General features: G+C 40.2%; 1 protein-coding gene across 5 annotated transcripts in view; it reads left to right on the top strand.

Annotated features, from left to right (window-relative positions):
* CWC27 (CWC27 spliceosome associated cyclophilin) overlaps nucleotides 1-15,801 on the top strand; it is a 302,723-nt gene extending 286,922 nt beyond the window's left edge. Inside the window, exons 14-16 of one of the 5 annotated variants that reach the window (XR_006679578.1) lie at nucleotides 6,687-6,852; nucleotides 9,518-9,675; nucleotides 14,564-15,801. Coding sequence is in view for 4 of the 5 variants with exons in the window: in XM_045285119.1 (XP_045141054.1) it covers nucleotides 6,687-6,849 (163 nt within the window). In the remaining variant the exon portion in view is untranslated. Of the gene's footprint in view, nucleotides 1-6,686; nucleotides 7,272-9,517; nucleotides 9,886-14,563 lie in introns of those variants that run through there. The other 4 variants (XM_045285119.1, XM_045285120.1, XM_045285121.1 and 1 more) reach the window with 4 other exon arrangements.
* Nucleotides 15,802-21,892: the final 6,091 nt, after the last annotated feature.

The raw sequence follows: 21,892 nt of genomic DNA, 5'->3' as shown, positions 1-21,892 counted from the left end.
CAAGAGAAGCATTTGTCTCATTGTAGGGTCTGTGTGTGTTCAGGAGAGTCGAGCCGACTTTGTGTCCACACTGTCTGTCACTCGGCCCCACACCTATCAAGCTCTCAGGTGCTTGCTGAAAGAATAACTGAATCTAGGTCATTGCCTTATTCACAACCCATGTATAAGAAATGGCTGTTGCCCTGGAGGTTAGTCATTTCAGGTAGTCGACTCAGATGTGACTAGTTTGTCATTAAGAGCCTGCCCTCTCTAAAAGGACAAGTGGCTGATGAACGCAATCAACCTGAGAGCATAAAAGATCTTAAACTTTAGTCCAGTGATCTTAACATTAGGTGCATTTAAGAACCACCAGGGGAGTTTTAAAAATTATTGATGCTGGGACCCCACTCCCAGATAGTTAAATCAGTATCTCTGGAGGGAGGTAGCCTGGCATTGATAGTTTAAAAAAAAAAAAGAAAAGAAAACCAGGTGATTCAAATGTGCAACCTGCATTCGATGTTGATTCAAGTCCTAAGAACACCCTTTGAGAAACAGAGCTGCCTTAAGGTGTCCTATCTGTCTGGTTCTACAATGGGTACTCCAGGAGATGAAAATGAACATAGTTAAGCTCTTACCAGAATCTGACAAGGAATCAAAGCTAGCAGTCACTGACATGCAAGAACTGAGCTATGGAAGGTCATGAAAAGTTGGGCTTGCACTGAGCATGAGACTTTCTACAGAGTCTGTTAGACATTGTAGGACTACTGGGTCATAGAACTAAAAGACAGTCCTTGCCCAGAAAAGGAGGTCAAGTGTTAGTTTGGCAAACCAACTAGGACTAGCCTGCAGGTCTGGGCCATACCAAGGGTCTGAGGTTTTTTCATTCCATAAACAAGCACCATGCCCAACACTGGAAATACAACTGTGAAGAAGATAACATTTTGCCTTGAACAACTAACTAACCAGCTGCTCACAAGGGGTAATTGCTAAAGTGCTAACAGTGGAAAAAAGAGAACAAATAATGTTAGTGAAATGGGAAGCATCCTTTTCTAAGAGTGTTTCAAGGGTCAGGCTGAGACTTTTTAGACTAATTTGGCAGCTGGTAGTTCCTAATCAAAGAATACTATAAAAGCAATGTATGGGAAAGATTATTTTAGAATTTTTAGAGATTTCAAGGGAGAAATTGTGTAGATATAAAACAATTAGGACTCTTGCAATAATTTAAGGAATGAATGATAATTCCTAAATTAAGGTGACTTGGAAAACAAGCCCAGGTGGCACTGTGGGTTAGATCCTGGGTTGCTAACCACAAGATCAGCAGTTCAAACTCACCAGCCGCTTTGAGGGAGAAAGATTGAGGCTGTCTGATGTGTAGTCTCAGAAACCCTATATAGGGTCACGATCAGTTGGAATCAACTTGATGGCTATTGGTTTTAGGTTGTCCAAGAGTTGTTTATAGAATTGCCAATGAGAAAGATAACTGCTTACATTATTTAAGCATATATAATTTAAGTGCCTTTTCAACCAGAAAGAAATGATTTATCGGAGTTCTCTGTTGAGCCACTTCAGTCTACTCCTCTCCTGCGCTCTTCATTAACATCAATTGATGTCCTGTCTTCATTTATTTCACAATTGCATGAGACCTTTAAAAACTGGATGTCAAGATAGTCAAGGTCCAGGTCCTGTGCCAAGAATCACTTACATAATTGTATTTATACAGCTCACCCTTGAACAGGTTGGAACTACATGGGTCCACTGAGATAAGGTTTTCTTTAAAAAACACCGTCTGTTGCTAATTATCTCTACACGAGCAGTTCATCTCTCCAGTAAATTACATATTACAGTTTTTAAAAAAATTATCTCTTGGGGCTCTCGTGTATTTCTCATAGTATTCAGTGCCGTGTTGTAAGCCTTGCATAGAACTATGGGACCCTACAAGGTGCCACGGTGGTGCTGGGAGTGTTCCCAAGAAGCAGAGAAGAAAGGGGACATGACAAGAAAACTTGAGTGACTTGATGTGGCCTGTCCATTGTGCTTTCCCGCCGGGGTGCCTGCCATTTCAAGAGAAAGGGACCCTGGGGAAGAGCCCTTGTACAAGAAAAGGAAATCCTGAGGCTGTTGCTGCAGTGACGCTGCAGGCATGAAAACCTTGCACTTTTTGTAAAATACTTTTTGATCTCATATTGAAAACACATCTTCATGTAGGTGCAGTATATGATACCAATTGCGTACAAAATATGTATTATTTGACTGCTAATATTATTGGTGGTAAGATTTTCAATCAGCAGTGAACTATTAGTAGTTAAATTGAGAGAGTCCACTTCAATTGCCGGAGGTCCAGCACCCCTAACCTCCTTCATTGTTCAGGGATCACACAGTTCCATTCTTTTTAAGTTACCTGCCATGCACAGACTTTATGAAAAGGATAAGCATCCATACTTCTAAATTAAAGTCAGTGATTGAGAATCAGAACCCAGGTTAACTATTTTACTATTCAGAATTAAATTTTTGTCTTTGCCTTCAAGTGAACAAGTTTAAAATTTTCATATGTAAATGATCAGTGTATAAATGATTCCCAAAAATTCACTGCTCTTGTCGGGCCAAATCCATAATCAGCCACAGAGCAGATAGTATTGAGTTATTGGGACATGCAAGATTGTAAACTACCAGACCCGTATGTAGTCGAATTAAGTCTGTATTGTAAGTCTGCATGTGTATTCTCACAGGGGACTGTAAAATGTGGGCATGCTTTCAATTCTCTGCACTCTGTGATTTATGAAGGCACGTAGGTCAGGAGTTTATTATGCTGAAAATCATAATAACTGTTTTGTTTTGCTTTTTAAGATGAAGTGACCGAAGCATGTTGAAAGATAAATGGGTGAAGCATTTTGATTATGCTTTGATTTCTATTAAAGATTCATTATGATTGCAGAGTAACCAGCCATGCTAAGTATAAGGGTATTAAAGCTGAAGTAGTTTGTAAGCCGATAGCCCCTTCTTTCCTCTGGGTTTAAGTTTGTTATTAATCAAAATGTTGGACTTGTTTAGTGTAGTCGTGTATGAAGCAAATAGTTGAAAAAGACAGCTACTTAAATTTATGGTTCTCTCTCTTTTTTTTTTTTTTTGCATTTGTAAGAAAATGTGTTTCTTTTTGTAGACTTTGTGCTGTTGTTGTTCTTTGTATAGTTTTGATTTCTTGTTCCACAGCCAACTAAATCTAGTACAGTGAACCCTCGTTTATCGCGGTTAATCGGTTCTAGACCGTACCGTGATAAATGAAATTCCGCGAAGTAGGATTCCTTATTTGTAAATCAAATATTTTCATAGTTAGAGCATAGAGGACATGAAAAAACACCCTTTAGTCACTATTACACTCGTATTACCCAATTTATTGAACGAAAAAGGGAAAATACAGTAAAACATTTTGGACGTTACAATTATCATTTATTATTTATTATATTATTTATGGCATCAAGCGTGTACAGTATGAGCCAATCAGTGGCAGTAATGACAGAGCATGCGCTGTTACGCAAAAACCGCGATAGAGTGAAGCCGCGGAAGTCGAAGCACGAAGTGGCGAGGGTTCACTGTACTTGTAGATTCCCATGTTATAGAATGGAATATGGTGCCCTCTTTTATACTTCATTTCATTTTATTCCATTTATTGTGATGAACTATATATACTAAAACATCCATTCACACAACACTGGAAAGTCTGCAGTTCAATGACATGAATTACATTTTCATGTTTTGCCACCACTGTGCCACTTTACAGGAGCCGTGGTGGCATCATGGCTATGAGTTGGGCTGAGATTTCACAAGGTCAGCAGTTCAAAAGCACCAGCTGCCCCTAAGGAGAGAGATGGGGCTTTCTACTCTTATAAGCAGTTACAGCCTCAGAAACTCACAGGGACAGTTCTAGCATGCCCTATAGGGTCGGTATGAGTCAGCATTAACTAGATACCACTTTACACTTTTAATTGACGAATTGTAATAAAAATAATTTTTGAAACATGGATGGTCCATACTAGAAATGGATGTTAAGAAAAAATGTGCCTGTATTTTTAGGATCCAATATATTATAGTATTTAAATCAGGGAGGAGAAATGTGTAAATTCTAAGATATTAATAAAATAAAATCATTGTTTTGGACATGTTATCAGAAGAAACCAGTCCCTGGAAAGGGACATCATACTTGGTAAAGAAAGGGGCAGTGAAAAAAAAAGGAAACCCTCAACAAGTTGGGTTTGCACTGTGGCTGCAACACGGGTCTCCAACATAGCACGTGTGAGGCTGGCGCAGGACCGTGGTGTTCCGTTCTGTTGTACATAGGGTCTCTGTGAGTAGGAAGCAAGCCAGCAACATATGTGCGTTGAACAAAGCTGTCTTAGCAGGCATGTAAGCCTAACAACATCCTAGTATTGGCTTGGTATCAACACCGGAGTCATTTGGAAAGCTGCAAGGTTTACCTGGCTACATACATAAGTAAAGAAGCACTGTGCTTGTTAAGCATAATGTTCCCAAGCAAAACAATTCTTATGTGGAGTTTGGAGTCAGGTTGTTTCGAGGGAGGCTGGCATCAGCCTCTATTATGGAGGAAAGGCTGTTGCTGTCAGGCTGTCAGAAATAAGCTCAGTGGGATGTTTGCAACTGATTGATGAACTTTCGAAAGCAGGAGCCTGTCACGGAGGAGCTGGCTTTGAAAGGGGTTTTATTCACTGAATTGAGTTCTCACTGATCATTTAGACCAAGGTGAGTCATTAATTGACTAAATCAGGTTTGATTCTGTTTTGTGCTGGTTCTAGTTTGCTGTAGCTGTAGAACAATCCATCTTTTCCTAAGAGTTGGACGATACCTTATTCTGAGAAGCTAGCACTTTAACTAGCTTCAATGAAAGCACAAGAAAACAGATTCTACTCTTGCATGGAGCATTTTCTAAATAAGGTGTTCAGTAAAGCAGTATTAGTGTACAAATTTAGCAGTTCTTACATGTGATATGACATATTCATGTACAGCAGCGGTTCTCAACCTGTGGGTTGCGACCCCTTTGGGGGTCGAACGACCCTTTCACAGGGGTCGCCCGATGCATAACAGTAACAAAATTACAGTTATGAAGTAGCAATGAAAATACTTTATAGTTGGGTGGGGGGAGGGTCACCACAACATGAGGAACTGTATTAAAGGGTCACAGCATTAGGAAGGTTGAGAACCACTGATGTGTAGGGATCAATTATGAAATTTAATGTGTTAATATTAAAGTATAGAAATTTGAGTGTGATTTACCTCATTCCATAAGTGAAGGTAGATGCTAGGGCATCCATGTAATAATATCACTCATGCGCATTGCATTCCAATAAACTTCCTTGAGCGGGACGTTCATGGGAGATGTGTTGCCTGCATCTCCCCGTGTTAGCCAAGGTGAGCAGCAGTTTAGTAACTGTAAGATCACTAAGACTGTCACGTTTTGTCTCCCAAAGCCTGTTTAGAATTCCTCAAAATCTGGGTATATCCACCAGAGGTTATCACATAGTAAAGCTCCTTCATTACCTGTGCTTCTGCAAAGCAAGAGCGAGGAGAGCTCTGCTAGACCCTACTGCCAAGCACTGCTCGCACAGCGCAAAGGAAAGGAGTATTATAATTGATGCATATTAGGAGTGTTAGCCCTAGAGGCAATTTAACCCTATCTGCTGTGAGACTGAGAAGTTCTGGGTTTGCCCATTAGAAACAAAAACAAGCAAAAAACTACAGTGTTTCAATAACTGGGGGAGGGGAAAGGGATCCTTAATCATTTTGTTTGAACCTCCCCAAAAAGGACAAAAATGAACATCTCTCTTTCCAAACTCAGTCAACTGCTCTACAGTCTAATCACATATTTCCCCGCTAATAGGAATCCCCAACTGCCCACTACTTATAACTCAAGCACCTGCTGATACCTTAAGAGCAGTGAGAGCCAACAAAGCAGGGGAAGCAGGTTTGCTGGACTTAATGTAATCAACAGTAAGGGCAGGAAATTAGCTCACGGAACCCATCAAACTCACTGCCAGTGAGGCCACGCCGACTCAGAGCAGCTCTGGAAGGTGGGACAGAAGTGCCCTGTGGGCTTCCAAGACTATGACGCTGTGCAGGAGTAGAAAGCCTCATTTTCCTCCCACAGAGTAGTTGGTGGTTTCGATATGCTGACCTTGCAGTTAGCAGCCCAATGCAGTATCCTCCCCGAAAAGGAAGTCATAACACCATGTGAGCATAACATTTAAATTTCCTTAGAGTATTCCTGACTTTTATTCCATTTAACTACTGGGAGAGAAAAAATCAGATATTTGGATTGTATTGTGTTTGATACTGGATTTTTTTTGCAGGGTGTTTGCTCTGCAGCCTGGCTGAAGCTGAGTGTTCGCATTGTATAGTTGAAGGAACACTTTTGGGTAAAGCTCCTTTAACTGCCCACTAAGGCAGGAATTTCAAGCAAAGACTGAGGCAAAGAGGCTCACTACTAGAAACACAAACCAGCAGAACTCCAGACATGCTTTTCAAATGTATGCTTTCGGAGAAGCTGGCTTCCATGTGGTATAGCACTAGTAAACAATAAGCGCGTCTTGGTGTACTGTGCCCTTATAGTTGCAATTTTTTATGCCGAGGGTAGTGTGGTGCAGAATGTCTGCTTTCAGCTCCTATGCCAGAGTCACTGAACCATCTCCCTCCCTCTCTAGGATGTCACATGTACTTCAGTTTGAGGACAAAAGCAGAAAAGTGAAAGACGCAAGCATGCAAGACTCGGACACGTTTGAGATCTACGACCCTCGGAACCCAGTTACTAAAAGACGACGAGAAGAAAGCAAAAAGCTCCTGCGGGAGAAAAAAGAAAGAAGATAAGATGTCAGTAGTGAGCACCAGAACGTGCTGGCAATAAATGGCCCTGAGAGCAGCCATTACTCCCAAGAGCATCACCTCAGGGTGTTGGTTTTGGAGGGGGAAGTATCTTCTTTTAGAAATTGTGGTATTGCTTTAGCAATGCCTTTAGTTACTGGTTCCTGCTCTTTCTTCCCCTAAGTGACCTTTTCTATTGCTAAATCTGAAATACAATAACTCTGCTTCCAAAGTACATGTTAACCATTTCCAGGCTGTGCAAGCCTTTTGGTATCTTTCAGCCATTAAATGTGTGAAGGCTTCCTTTTCAACTTTTATCAGCTCTTCAAAAGAATTTGAGGGCTACTTCCCTTCAGCATTCTGTTACCATAGTACTAACTTATATATAATTTTTAAAAAACTATATAATATAAAGTTGGATTGTGTCATTTTTGTTTTGTGTTGCTTCCTTTGGTTATAAATATCTGAGCTCACCCAAATCAGTAAGGTTCAATAACTTCATGCCTTCAATGTTGAGGAACCCCCAAGTGAATGATCACACCTTCACCCACACCTTGGTTTTATGGATGCAGCCCAGGCAGTTCAAACTGTCTGGGCGGCCTTGCCCACCCACTGCCCTTCTCAGCACTGCAAGACGCCAGCAGTGAGCCTTCAATGACGATACCCATACTGACTATTCAGTACATGTTTATATTTAATCCATTCTCAGATCTGAATGCTACCATTATACACAAGCTCATTTTTAGTTATGACACACCTACCTCACCTGGTAGAGCTTTTCAGATAGGGTCTCATCAGAGCACTGGAGAGGCCCAGATTCAACACTGCAGCACCATCCTCTGTGGACATGTTAGAAATGCTGACTTTTGTCCACACCCCACTGTTGAAGGTAAAACTGTGGACCTGGGGACTTGTTAAAGACTGCAAACCTCACTGCTAATGGTGCTTCCCTTGTGAAGGAGCCATGGGTGCTGTGGTTGAGAGCTCAACTGCGAACAGAAAGGACCTTAGTTAACCCCCCACCAGCTCCATGGGGAAAAAGCCCTGGGGCTCTATCGCCATGAAAATTCCCCCCTGGAAAGTCCAGTGGAGCAGTTCCACTGCATCATCGAGGGTCATGAGAGCCCAGGTAGCTTGTGTTAACACTGGACTGCTAACGGCAAGGGCAGTGGTTTAAAACCACCACCTGCACTTTGAGACAAAGATGAAGCTTTCCAGTCCCGTAAAGATTTATGTCTCTGAAAGGCACAAGGGCAGTTCTACTCGGTCATGTAGGGTTGATATGAGTTGGAATCGACTGAATGGCAGTGAACTTGGTTTGGGATTTTGGGGGGAGGGAGGGTGGGAGACATGGGAGGAAGTTGGGTGTTGTTGGTTTTTTTGTGTGTGAGTTACTGACTCAAGGCACACAATAGCAATATTGTCACACAACAGTGACATGAAAGATGTGCAAATCCAGTGACCCACAAATTCAAATCCTAGATATATGTATATACCCTAAAGAAATTCTCACACATTGATCAGGGAGACCTGTAGTAAGGTATACGTTAAAGGATCAACCAGAGAATGGCTAAATGTGCATAAGTTTCATTATCCACACTGGAACACTTTGTAGCGGTGAAAGTTAATAAAGCAGCATTGGTTATTTTGAGAAAAGAAAATCCATGAACATTCACAAATAACCACAAAATGAGTTGGTTTTCCAACGGGCTCCATTGTGCTGAAGTACTCCAGGGGGTTTTCTGTTGTGCCTCCTCTGCTGTGTCCGTGTGTGCCAGTACAGCATGCTTCCAAGAATCGTTGCAACCATAGACCTGCAGGGCACAAGCCAAAAAAGACTAGGTGAGAATCCAGGAAATTGAGACTTTGTCTTACTTCCTTTAGACATCATTCCAGAAGGAATCAGTCCCTGGGGAAGAACAGCGAGCTAGGTGAAGTGGAGTCAGCAAAAAAAGAAAAGGATGATCCGCCATGAGACAGACTGATGACCGACGGCAGTTCCCTCACTCACTGTTGACTCACAACGACCCTTGCAGAACAGAGTGGCTCTTGTGGTTTTCCAAGACTACATCTTTATGGAAGTGGAAAGACCCATTGTTCTCCCGAAGAGTTGCTGGTGGTTTCGAACTGCTGACTTTGTAGATCATGGCCCAACGTGTAATCACTACTATGCCACCGGGGCTCTTTAGAGACTGCAACAATGGGCTCAGACCTTGCAAAAAATAGGGTGGGGAAATGTTCTGTCCTGTTGTACATAAGGTTGGAACTGACACCTATTACATGAACAAGAACAAAACAAGGACAAAATTTAAAGCTCACATTAGTTAAATGTTCCCCTTCCTGCATCAAATTACAATATCAGCATCAGAAAGGTCCGAGATTCCACCAGAATTGAAATCTTATCAAAGTAATGTCACCATGGTTATAAAATTTATTTGAATATAACTAGATAATGGCAATAACAATGTTCTAGAAAAGTTTGAAATATGTTATCTACTAAACTTTGTATAAAATGTGCTCATAGTAAAGTCTTTAGAGAGAGGAATATGTTTGAACTGTATTAATTTTTTTTAAGTTTGAAGATTTAAAAAAAAAGAAACTGTGTTAGAAAATTTGCCTTTAAGTTTGATCCTAAGTTTCTATGTATTTGAGTTTATTTTCATTTTTGCCCTAGAAATGATCCTGTAACACAGAAGTCTGAGCAGCCTTGTTCTTCCTTGGCTTTGGCAATGTTGGACATTCTAGACAGCAGAAAGGAGAGAAGACTCCTGGCAATTTTTCCCACAATATCTGACAAGACATTTGTCAACTTGGGCTAACGTTGTTGGTGAGGTGAAAGTTATAATGGACTCACCTGGGCCCCTGGTTTTCCCATAGGTAATTCAAGTAAATACAAATCTCTCTAGACTTCCTAATAGTGTGATGTCAAATCGCACATCATCACATGCCCCTAGTGCCCTGTATACTCTGAGGCCACACAGTCAGTAATGCGTCTAAAAACGGGGACACTGTAGAACAAGGTCATTAAAAAGTGTGAGGAGATGAGTGGTTTGCTGCTGTTGTTTTTAGAACAAGTTCAACAAGTTATGGTGTCCTTATCAAACTGTCACTACCAACTTTCTTGATAGGATCTGACGTGTGAGGTATATAAACCTGTCCTTGTTGCATCAGTGTGACCTGTATAGAAGAAGTTAGATAAAGGTAGAATATTGCCCAAACAAACTGTTGAATCTTGGTGATAACAAGAAAGAAAATGGAGGTGTGAAGTGATTACCATTGAGGGTTGTCTCAGAACAGGTCATTTGTATGTATGAGGTGCAGAGAAGTTAAGAGGGGCTACATTCTTTAACACTGTCATTCACAAAAAGGCAGGTCTGGTTTCTCTCTGGTGTTGACTCTGGGCAGTGATTAACTAGTTTATCGTGGTGCTGTGTCTGCTTGCTAGAAAGCAGACAGTGTTCCTGTCACATGTATGTTCTAGCTCCCTAGCTTTTAATGAAAAAAGGAGAAGGGCAAGGAATCATTTTAAACAAATTCTTTCTACTACAACATGATAGAATTGGAATTTCAAGAATAATAATAAAACATCAAACCTTACTAGGATGGATGTTAAAAAGTCCCATGCTTATTTAAAGAATAATCATCCCCCAAATTCCCTATAAGTATCTTTGTCACAAGTGATTAGCTCGTCAGGATTTCTTGTGGATAGTTATGTTTGATGGTAAACTAGCAAAACATCCTGAAAGGGAAAAATAAACTTAAAATAGGAAGGGATTGAGAAAGAAAAATACCTAATTTTGAAAATCTAATTTTGTACCATTTATGAATTCCATGGTATAGTTAACCTTACTGTGGCAAACTTCAAGCTACTAAAAATTAATTGTTAAGTGCCATCGAGTCGGTTCTGACCCATAGTGACCCTATGCACAACAGAATAAAACCCTGCCTGGTCAGTAAGCCCTTCACTGTAGCCACTGTGGCAATCCATCTTGTTGAAGGTCTTCATCTTTTCTGCTGCCCCACTACTTTACCAAGCGTGATGTCCTTCTCCAGGGACTGATCTCTCCTGACATGCCCAAAGTACTCAAGACAAAATCTCTCTCTCTCCTTACCTCTAGGGAGCATTCTGGCTGTACTTCTTCAGGCAGGCTTGTTTGTTCTTTTGGCAGTCCATGGTACTTTCAATATTCTTTGCCAGCGCCACAATTCAAATGCATCCATTCTACAGTCTTCCTTATTCAAGTCCAACCTTCACATGAATATGAGGTGACTGAACATGTCAGGTGCACCTTAGTCCTAATGTAACATCCTTGCTCTTCAATATCTAAAGCGGTCTTGTGCAGCAGATTTACTCAGTGCAATACGTCGTTTGATGTCTTGACTACTGATTCCGTTAGCACTGACTGTGAATCCAAGCAAGACCAATTCTTGACAAATTCAATCTTTTCTCCATTTATCAGCATGTCACTTATTGGTCCAGTTGTGAGGATTTTGCTTTTCTATACATGAGTTATAATCCCTACTAAAGGCTACAATCCTTGATCTTCATCAGTAAGTGCTGCAAGTCCTCTTCACTTTCAGCAAGCAAGGTTGTATCATCTGCATATTGCAGGTTCTTTATGAGCCTTCCTCTAATCCTGATGCCAAGTTCTTCATATGATCCAGCTTCTCTGGTTATTTCTTCTGCATACAGATTAAATAAGTATGATGAGAAAATTCAACCCTGATGCAAAGGTAACGCTAGTATATTGTTGGTTATTTTCCCATTCTGTTCCCTTTCTAGCTAAAAGTTTACTTAATGCTTGATGTGATTGGACTATGGAATGATGTGATACCTGTATTTACCATACAGCGATTTGGGGGGAGGAGGGTTTACTTAAGTATTCTTGCATCGGCACTGAAGATGTAGCCTGTTGCCAGGACCCTGATCCCCATACCCTATTTCGATTGTATGTGGTCACTTCACAGAGCTCGGGATGTTTTAAATTCTAGCAACGGGCACACCCGATTTTTGTGACTACTTTGCATCTTTAGATTCTCTGTAGATGGAGTTTCTCAAAGCCATTTGGATCACTTAAATTCTTCCTCCTACTTGTCTTTTCTTCCCCAATTTGTCATGATCCAATTTCCAGAAGAAACCAAATCTCACAAAACAATAAAAGAGGAGGAGTGATAAGCATATAATAGTCCTTGATTTATTCCCTTTAAGTGACAGTGTAATAATCTGTCACTTTAAAAAAAAAGTGCTTGGGCTTGTGGGTGAAGAATCCTCCCTGTGGAAAGAGAAGTTGGCTCCTAGATGACATGCAGACAGGAGTCTAGACTCTCCCTCATCTGCTGGGAATTGCTCCTTTAGGATTAGATCATGGTACAAATCCGCGTTACTTTCTCAGCAAAAACATCTCATGAAGTTTTCCTTCATAGCAATAATAATGTTTAAAAAGGTTTTCTTGTGGTCTTTTAGAAAACTGTTATTTTCTCAGTCTCATCATGCTGGAAGTGAGAGCGGCCCATCAAGATGATAGGACCATGTTTTAGGTGACTTTCCCATTGGTTTTCTGAATTTAATCTTAGTGGAGATTCATTTTTCAACAGTTTTATTGACATATACCTTATATACTTGTGTATAAGACGAGTTTTTTCCAGCCCATTTTTTGCAGTAAAACTGGGTGCCTCGGCTGATATTCGGGTCAGCTTATACTTCAGTATATACAGAATTCACATACATATCATACAATTCAATAGTTCAATCGCATCAAGAAATGTGCGATCATCACCACATCAGTTTTAGAACATTTGCTTCTTCCTTGTACTCATTATTATTAGCCACTCATGCCTCCCAATCTTCCCTGCCAATAAATTTAAGAAACCATTTCATTAATGTTTCTAAAAATTTAACAATAATAAAGAGGAAAACTTCAATAAAAAAGTAAGCAAAAATAATAAAAGCTAGAATGAATTTTAAATGGGTCACAAAAGAAAACAAATTTTAAGGGATTGAATTTTAACCTGCCTACATCTGAATTAGTCCACTTTCCAACACAATCTGTCTCCTTCCAAGGCTAGTCATATCCCTGGTAAGTGGTCAGGGAGTGATTCAGAGAAAGGTTAATCCACAATGGGACCCTGTAAATGGATTTGGCTTTCCACTGTCATCCGTAGTCTTCTGAAAACCAGGTGTTCACAATTTAAGCCCTGATACCATTCCCTTCTTTAGATTCAAAGTATATTATTTACAATCCTTGGATCACACAGGGTGGTGTGCTGCTTCCATATAGACTTAGTTGACACCTCACTTAGGTGGTTGCTTGTTTGAAAACAAGACTTTAAGACCCAGGTGCCATTCTTTCTGATAGCCAAGCACTATTTGATTTCTTCACCACACTGCTATAACACCCATATCTTCAGTGATCTCTTCATGAGAGTACGCATCAAGCAGGGCCATGGCACAAGAATGTATTGTTCTTAGATTGAGTCTAGAATGAAGGGCAAGCCCCAAATCCACTCATGCATCTATAGTTTATATATGACTCTGGTTCACCTCAGCATCACTGTCGTATTATGTTAAAGAACATTACCAATCATCTTCCTGGGGAATCACTTCTACTGCCGTCAAGTCCATGCTGACTCACAGTGCCTCTTATTGTCATTCAAGTGTTTTCAAATATTTCAATAACTACATATTTTAAATGAAGGGTGCCATCTATAAGAAATCATTCCACTTGAGGAGTGAAGTATAAGGATATGCTGCAGGGTGCTATGGTAAGTTCTCTGTAGTTAGGAGTGACCTTAGAAGGGGCTGCCAGTGTATGGGTTCTGCTCTGTAATTGTGGCATATATAATAAATTGTTCTTTTATTTACAATTGTCGAGGAAATAACATTATTTAGGAAAAAAATAATCTGACTTTTAACTCAATCCTAAGGTTATACGGTATTACTGACATAAATGAATTGATTATAGGTTAGTCATACTGACTAAATGTGTTCTATCTTTCAAGCAACCAGAGAATCCAACCAAAAATATGTAATTAATTTGGAAAAGGTTTGAATGAGACTACGTAGAGCCTATGTCCATCTCGCACACTCACCATGTGGCTTTTAGAATGCCCCACTAAACTCTGAGTCCCAGCTGGGCCTCCACTAACACGGTTGTGGAACTGCATTCTTCCCCATCTCTAGTGTTGGCAATGCCGTCTTTCCAGTAGTTCAGTCCAAATACCTAGACTTCTGTTTTTATCTGACTCTTAAATCTAGTCCATCATAATATTTTGTTGAGTCTACCTTCAATAGATAACCACAATATCTTTACTACCTCTTACTACCACCACCCTGGCCCAAAGAACCATCAGCCTTTATAGACTACCAAGACCTCCATTTTAAGGCTTTTACACTGTCTGCTGTCACAACCCAGAACACTCACCTCAGGTGTCTGCATGACCAAGTTATGTCAGGCTTCAAGTCTGCGCAGTTGGCACTTTTTTCAACAAAGCCTACTCTTTAAAATCGCAACCCAGCCACTTCTTATTTGCTCAGTCTTTCTTACCTGGTTTGCTTTTATTAACACCGCCACTAACCTCTAAACACTTCAGCTCTATTTATTGTGTATAGTCCATCTCCCACCCTAGAATACCCTTCGTGAGGGCAAAGATTTTGTCATTTTGGTTCACTACCGTTCCACGTGACTAGAACCATGCCTATCAAGTACGTTGTTCTTTTCAGGTACCACTGAGCCAGTTCTTACTCATCGCTCCCTACGGCCAACAGAAGGAAACACTGCCTGGTCCTGCATCCGCGGCACAATTGGTGTTAGGTTTGCACCCATTGTTGCAGTGAACGAATTAAAACAGATTTAAAATCAAAAGTTGGAATCCCACAAGGGGTTGCTATCAATTTTACATCACCTAATTTCATAAAAATAGAACATTTTAACAGTTAAAAGGAAGGAAAGATACAATTGCAATTTAGGGAACAATCTTAAAATTGAATAAATTTAGCTTTAGAAAAATCTTACTTGTTTCCTTTTCTCACTTTAAAATAAGGCACTTCATCATAAACAGACCAGGATCTGTAGCCTACTTTTGGGAACCATTGGCCTATTAGAAAATAGCTCCCTTTTCTATTTGTCCCTTCAGTGTTTAGTAATTATAAAAAGCAATATTCCAATGCCTGAGAATAGATAGAGTTGAGGGGTAGGATTTCCTGTGTAGAAAGCACAGCTGGGAGGCTTCAACCCTGCAATTGATTTGATGGTCACGTGATATAACACTGACACCTGTGTTCTTATCTGTCACATAGGAACAAGAACAGCTCCCACATCTGCCTAACGAGGTTCTGTTCCTATCAAAAGAAACGGTAGCAAAGAAAAGCCACACTTAGACAAAAGTAAAAGCCATAAGTTGTTGTTAGGTGTCGTCAGATCAGTTATGACCCAGAGCAACCTTATGTACAGCAGAAGGAAGCATTGCCTGGTCCTGTGCCTGAGCCCATTGTTGCAGTCAAGGGATCAACTTATCTCCTTGAAGGCCTGCCTCTCCTTCGCTGTCCCTCTGTTACCAAACGTGAGGTCCTTCTCCAGGGTCTGGTCTGTCTTGACAACACGTCCAAAGTATATAAGACAAAGTCTCACTATCCTTGCCTAAAACAAGACTCCTTCCAAGATACACTTGACCTTTTATCAGACCCTGGTACTTCCAATATTCTTCTCCAGCACCAAAATCCAAATGCATCAACTCTTCTTCAGTCATCTTTATTCGATGCCCAACTTTCACATGCATGTGAGGCTATTTAAAACACTCTATAGCTTGGGTCAAGCCCACCTTAGTCCTCAAAGTAACATCCTTGCTTTCCAATATTCTGAAGAGATCGTGTGCAGCAAACTTACTCAATGCCACATGTCATTTGATCTTTTGACTGATGCTTCCATGAGCATTGATTGTGGATCCAAGCAAGATCAAATCCTTGACAATTTCAATCTTTTCTTCATTTATCATGATGTTACCTATTGGCCCAGTTGTGAGGATTTGGGTCTTTTTTACATTGAGTTGCAATCTATAAGGTAGACTGCACCCTTGACCATCATCAACAAGTGCTTCAAGTCCTCCTCACTTTCAGCAAGCAAGGTTGCATAATCTGCATATCTCAGGTTATTAATAAGCCTTCCTCCAATCCTGATGCCACATTCTTCTTCATATAATCCAGCTTCTTAGATTATTTTCTCAACATGCAAATTGAATAAATATGGTGAGATGGCACAACCCTGAGGCAACCTTTCCTGATTTTCAACAATACAATAATCTTAAGAGTGCAAGATATAACAAAATAATAATTTGTAAATTATCAAGGGTTCATGAGGGAGGGGGAGGGGGGAATGAGGAGCTGATGCCAGGGGCTTAAGTGGAGAGCAAATGTTTTGAGAATGATAAGGGCAATAAATGTACAAATGTGCTTTACACAATTGATGTATATATGGATTCTGATAAGAGTTGTGTGAGCCCCTAATAAAATGATTTTTTAAAAAGAGCTAACATTTCATCAATACTTCCCTTTATTCCAGGCACTTGTCTAAGTACTATACCTCTATTGATTCATTTACCTCTTATAAACAATTTTATGAAGTAACCTCATTATCTGCACTGTACAGAGGAGAAAGAGACTTGAGACTTAAAGAAGTTAAGCCATTTGCCCAGGTCACAAGGAAAATAGAAGAAATAGAATATAAAACAAGATGGGCTTCTAGAACCTATACCTTTGGCCACTAGGCAACCAAGCCTCTCACTACATCAACTAGCTGGTTTTTTGGTACAGAACCTACAGAACTTGTCATCTAGAAGGGCCGAAGGGGAAGATGGCACCCAAAAAATAGAACCATGAATCACAGTGATTACCTTGGAAAATGATTATTTATGTACAAAGTATAAACAACTAAGAAATTAGTCTCGTAAGATTTGTCTACAACAGTGGTTCTCAACCTGTGGGTCACAACCCCTTTGGTGGTTGAATGATCCTTTCACAGGGGTTGCCCAATTCATATCAGTAGCAAAATTTCAGTTATGGAGTAGCAACAAAAATAATTTTATGGTTGGGGGTCACCACAATATGAGGAAATGCATTATAGGGTCACGGCATTAAGAAGGTTGAGAACCGTGGCTACTTTGTGGCAAAGGGGATTTTGAAATTGGAAGGATGGAAGAACATGACATTGAAGAGACAGGTCAAGTTCCAGGTGGAGAGAACGCTGTGCAGACAGGCTATTAAGAGAAATATAGGAGACAGCAATGTGTCTACACAATGCCAAAACATCTGGTCGATCCCATTTAGGAAAAGGAAAAAAAAGGCCTCCATCAATATAGTGAAGTTCCTCAGTCAATCCAGATGTTTGGCGTCTTGTAGACAAAACATCCAGATGATTAACTGAAGATTTGACGGAGTCGACTGGATTAACCAGATGTTATAGCATTGTATAGACATCGTGTCAGGACGTTTGCTTGGCTGAAGTGGAGTCCAGCTGGAAAGGAGGTAGATGGTCCGGGCAGTGAGAGAGGGCTTTGGAGCAGAAAGTCTGGAGCTGGGATTTGATGCAAGAGGCAACTGGGAGCTGCTGGAGAAGTGTGATGGAAATGATGCTTAAGGAAGAAGATTCAAACAACTTGGGGGGAAGAAGAAAAAAGAAGGAAAAAAAAACCTGGCGGGAGGAAAAGTTGTAGACAGGAAAGAGGATGTTGGAAGAGTGCAGGTGTGTGTGAGGTAATTAGAGCCTGGATTAGGATCAGGTTTGGGAAAGCAACAGGAAAGAGCAGATCTGAAAAACATTACAGAAAAAGAACAGGAAGTCATGATGGGCTAGACAAGGGAGTGAAATTGCACATCATTCCTGGTTGGAAGCTTCTGGGCCTGGGAAAGCAGCTGCCGGCAGCTTCACCACAGTAGTAAACCAAGAGGGAATCCCCAAGAGACCTCTCCCCTTTATGCCCGACTCCAGAGGCCACAAACAGGCCTACAGGCAGAGGAAACTTGAAGATCGTGAACACAAACTCTTTCGTTGTTTTTAGGGCCCCCTAGCTGATTTTCCATTAAGTCTCATTCCATGAAGGAATTAGAGAGTGCTCAAGTTAGACGTTCCGGTAGCACAATTTCAGGTGAAAGTCTAAATAGACAGTGTGTTAATGACATTTGCTTTTATGTGCTGTATAATGTAATCTAGAAGGTAGAGGACTATAAACAGTTATATGAAATGAGATTATGAGATGATATGGAGTGCCTATATTACTTGTATAAACATTATAAAAGTCTGTCAACAAGAATTAAAGACTGAGTCCAGGAATGTATAATGTTAAAAGGATCCTTAATTTATGAACTTGTGGAATATATTCTTAGTTTAGATATTTATCAGATTTTTCTGTAAATTCCAAATATATTAAATAAGAATCAAGTTTATCATTAGAAACGGTTACAAATACCAAGTTAGTAAGACTCAAACTATGATAGTAGAATGACAGGGTATTCTTTCCCTTACAAAGAAAAATTCCTAATATCCACGCAGTTTTGCAGAATTGCAGTTTCGAATGTTTTTAGCCACACAGCCCACACTGACAGTTGTGTGCCCTCATTTCAACTGGGAAAGAATCTTCAATAACCAATCATCTCTCTCTGTGCTTTGGTACTGAATTGAGACTCAATTCCATCTTATCCCCAAAGGAACAATTCAAATGTTATATTATAAATACATTGATGTTCTTCGCAATCACTCTGGAGAAGGTAGAGGGGCCAGAGAAGTTGTTCTAATCAGTTTCCCAGACCATACAAGGGTGGCTATTTCTAGGTGCTTATTGTTGGGTGCCGCGAGTCCATTTTCACTCATGATAACCATGTGGTTGTGTTTTGTTTTTTCTTAACAAACTCAGACTTACAGAAATCTTGCCATAGAGCAGAACACTAAAGGGAAAAAATATCCAATGATACAAAAATCTGAAATTGCAAAATAGATTCTTTTCTTAAAACATGCAAATCACATTCTCTGAGAATGTCTTTATGTTATGAGCTCCTAGACGAATTCACTGTGTTGTTTGATATGCAGAATTTTTATGTACAGGCTGTCTTTTCAAGAAAACAGAACATAAGATCAAATAATACCCAGGCTATCAGCCTGAGGAGCCAAGACCAGTGCACCACCTGTCTGTTCTCAATTCCCAGAACTGGCTACTACATCCCTTCCTGAGTACAATGTTTAATTGATTGGGAAAGGTAATTAATGGTTCTGGTAAGTCTTTCTTGTGCTCCAAGGCTAAGTGAATCACTTATTTATCAGCTAGATGAACAGTTGGGTTCACAGAAACAATGGGTGATTTATTCAGGCGTTGGAATATACCCTCCCCATGGCCATCAATTTATAAGAAATACCTTAAACTTAGTAGATAACAAAATAGTTTTTCAGAAAGCTAATCAGTGAATACCCCCCACGTGTACATCAAGATTAGAGTGTTTGTTCTCTGCATATAATCTCTTTAGTGTCTCTTTTTGGCAGCGTGAACTATATCTCTTTTAAAAAATCAATTGTGTGTGTGTGTGTGTGTGTGTGTGTGTGTGTGTTTTACTGGGATTATGATTCCATTTACACTCAACTAATTCTACCACGCTTATTGCTCCCAAAGATATACATGTTGGACGCCTAACCACAAATTCAGCAGTTCAACTCCGTGAGCTACTGAGTTGGCTGCTTCCCTCCCTCCATGAATATTTCAGCCTAGGGAACCCAACAGGGCAGTTCTACTCTGTCCTATAGGGTTGCTATGAAACAGAATTGATTTGATAGCAGTGGATTTGGGGGGGGGGGTTGTTTTGTTTGTTTGTTTGTTTTATAAGAAAGAAAAACGGGAGTCAAGGTTATAGGTTCTTCATTACCTCAGGTGTCACAATTAAGAGTCAACATTAATTTACTTAGAATGGTACTTTTGAAACACATCAAGGAATTCTCATGGAAACCAAGTGATTTTTAACTACAGTATGTACAAATTCTTCCCTGTTTCCATTCTCCTTTCACTTTCAAATCCCATCTAGTAATCACACAAAATGCTCTCACCCCTGACCTATGAGGAGGAAAGTTGGACAAGTTATGATGGTAAAAGAAACCCTGAGGAAGTGTCAGGTCGTGTAAAGTACTTGTATTCTGATACAGGTTAAAATAGAGAAATATTTACTGCCACTGATCTCTTTCTGTCATCATCCCTCTGCCAATTTGTCACACCGTGGTGGCTTGCACATTGCCGTGATACTAGAAGCTATGCCACTGGCATTGCATATATACAGGGTCGCTCACCCATGGTAGACAGGTTACAGTGGGGCCTCCAGAATAAGATATAGGAGGAAGGATCTGGTATCCACGTGTACAATATTGGCCGGTGAGAGTGGTCTGAAGAGTGCAGGACATTGTCTGACATCGTGCCAGAAGATGAGCCCCTCCGTTTGGAAGGCATTCAAAAATGGAAAACAAATCACTCCGCAAAGTGGAGTCAACATTAATGATGTGATGGAATAAAGCTTTGGGGATTTTCATTTGCTGATGTGGCAACACTCGAAATGAGAAACATCCATTAATAATTACAACATGGACTGTGCAAGGATGACTCCAAAAAAAGTAGAAGTTGTCAAAGATAAAATTTAGTAATGCTGTCAGTGAGAAGATCATATCCATATGCCTACAAAGAAGACCAGTTAATAAGACTGTTGTTCAAGTGTATGCACCAGTGCCAAAGATCAATAAATTTCTTTATTACCAAATTTATTACCAAATTCTGTAGTCTCAAATTGATCACATATGCAATTAAGATTCATTGATAATTATTGTTGATTGGAATATGAAATTTGGAAACAAAGAAGAAGGATAAGTCACTGGGAAGATATGGTCTTGATGGTAGAAATTGTGTCAAAGATCATATAGTAGAAGTTTGCAAGACCAATAACATTTATTCCAAATACTTTTTTCATCAACATATATGGCAACTGTACACATGGACCCTACTGAATGGAATACACAGAAATCAGACAGATTACATCTGTGCAAAGAGACAACAGAGAAATTCACTATCATTAGTCAGAACAAGGCTAGGAACTAACCGTGGAATAGACAATCAGTTGCTCATTGAGGTAGTTTATTGTACCAACCTGGCCGATAAACACATGGGATTAATTGAACGGCGGAGAGATAAATGGCTCAGCGAGCCTCACCTTTCTTGTCTCTTGCTCTTTGCTCATCAGACCAGTGTGCAGCTGCCTTGCTTGTTCTGTGCCTTAATTTGTTGGCTACACTACCTGTGGGAAACCTAACCTATGGACTGTGTCATTGTAATTTGAGGTTCCTTCAAGACCTGCTTCGCCACACAATTGAAGTTTACATCTCTTGAGCTGGGGACTGTCAGACCCTGTCATCTGGCTGACTGTTGGTGACCTGCCTTACTGTTTGCTGCCTGTGCCCGGATAGCCTGAATTGCTCTACAGAAGACTACCCGGTGGCCCTCAAGACTTGAAGGATTGCCAGTGTCTCACAACTGTCTCATGGGAGTGAGTTGCACTGAGCCATTTGTACTGCTTATACTTTAATTAACTGTTTATTTCTTATGTTATATATCTATCTATATAAATATATAAAGAATTATCAGCAATCTGGTTTTGTCTCTCTAGAGAACCCTGTCTAACACATTTTGGTACCAGTAGTGCTTCTAGAGAAAATCATAATTATGGGCTTCTTAAATTGGCTTTCCAGCCTAATTAGTCTTAACAGCACTAATAATGCTACTTCAATGCCTCAAAGCATGGATAAGTCTGCTACTCCTCCTAATCCATGGTGTGAAATAGCAAAGCTAATACCTACAGTAACACCACTGATAGATGAGGTGCTGGTTAAAGGAGAGGCTCTGAGTGATCATATCTTTGATATTTTCCAGGAGTTTTGTGAGGATGACAAGTATAGGGAAGCTGGTTGGCTGATCCTTCTTACAATGGAAAGTGTGATTAAGGAGAGGGATGATCTCAGAGCCTCAGAAGCGCGCCTCAGGT

Source organism: Echinops telfairi, unplaced genomic scaffold (genome assembly GCF_000313985.2).
Source record: "Echinops telfairi isolate 266 unplaced genomic scaffold, ASM31398v2 ScPeMD7_7469;HRSCAF=8507_1, whole genome shotgun sequence".
NCBI lineage: Eukaryota > Metazoa > Chordata > Mammalia > Afrosoricida > Tenrecidae > Echinops > Echinops telfairi.
Note: the sequence above shows the minus strand (reverse complement) of the source record. Positions and strands in the feature narration are given on the sequence as shown.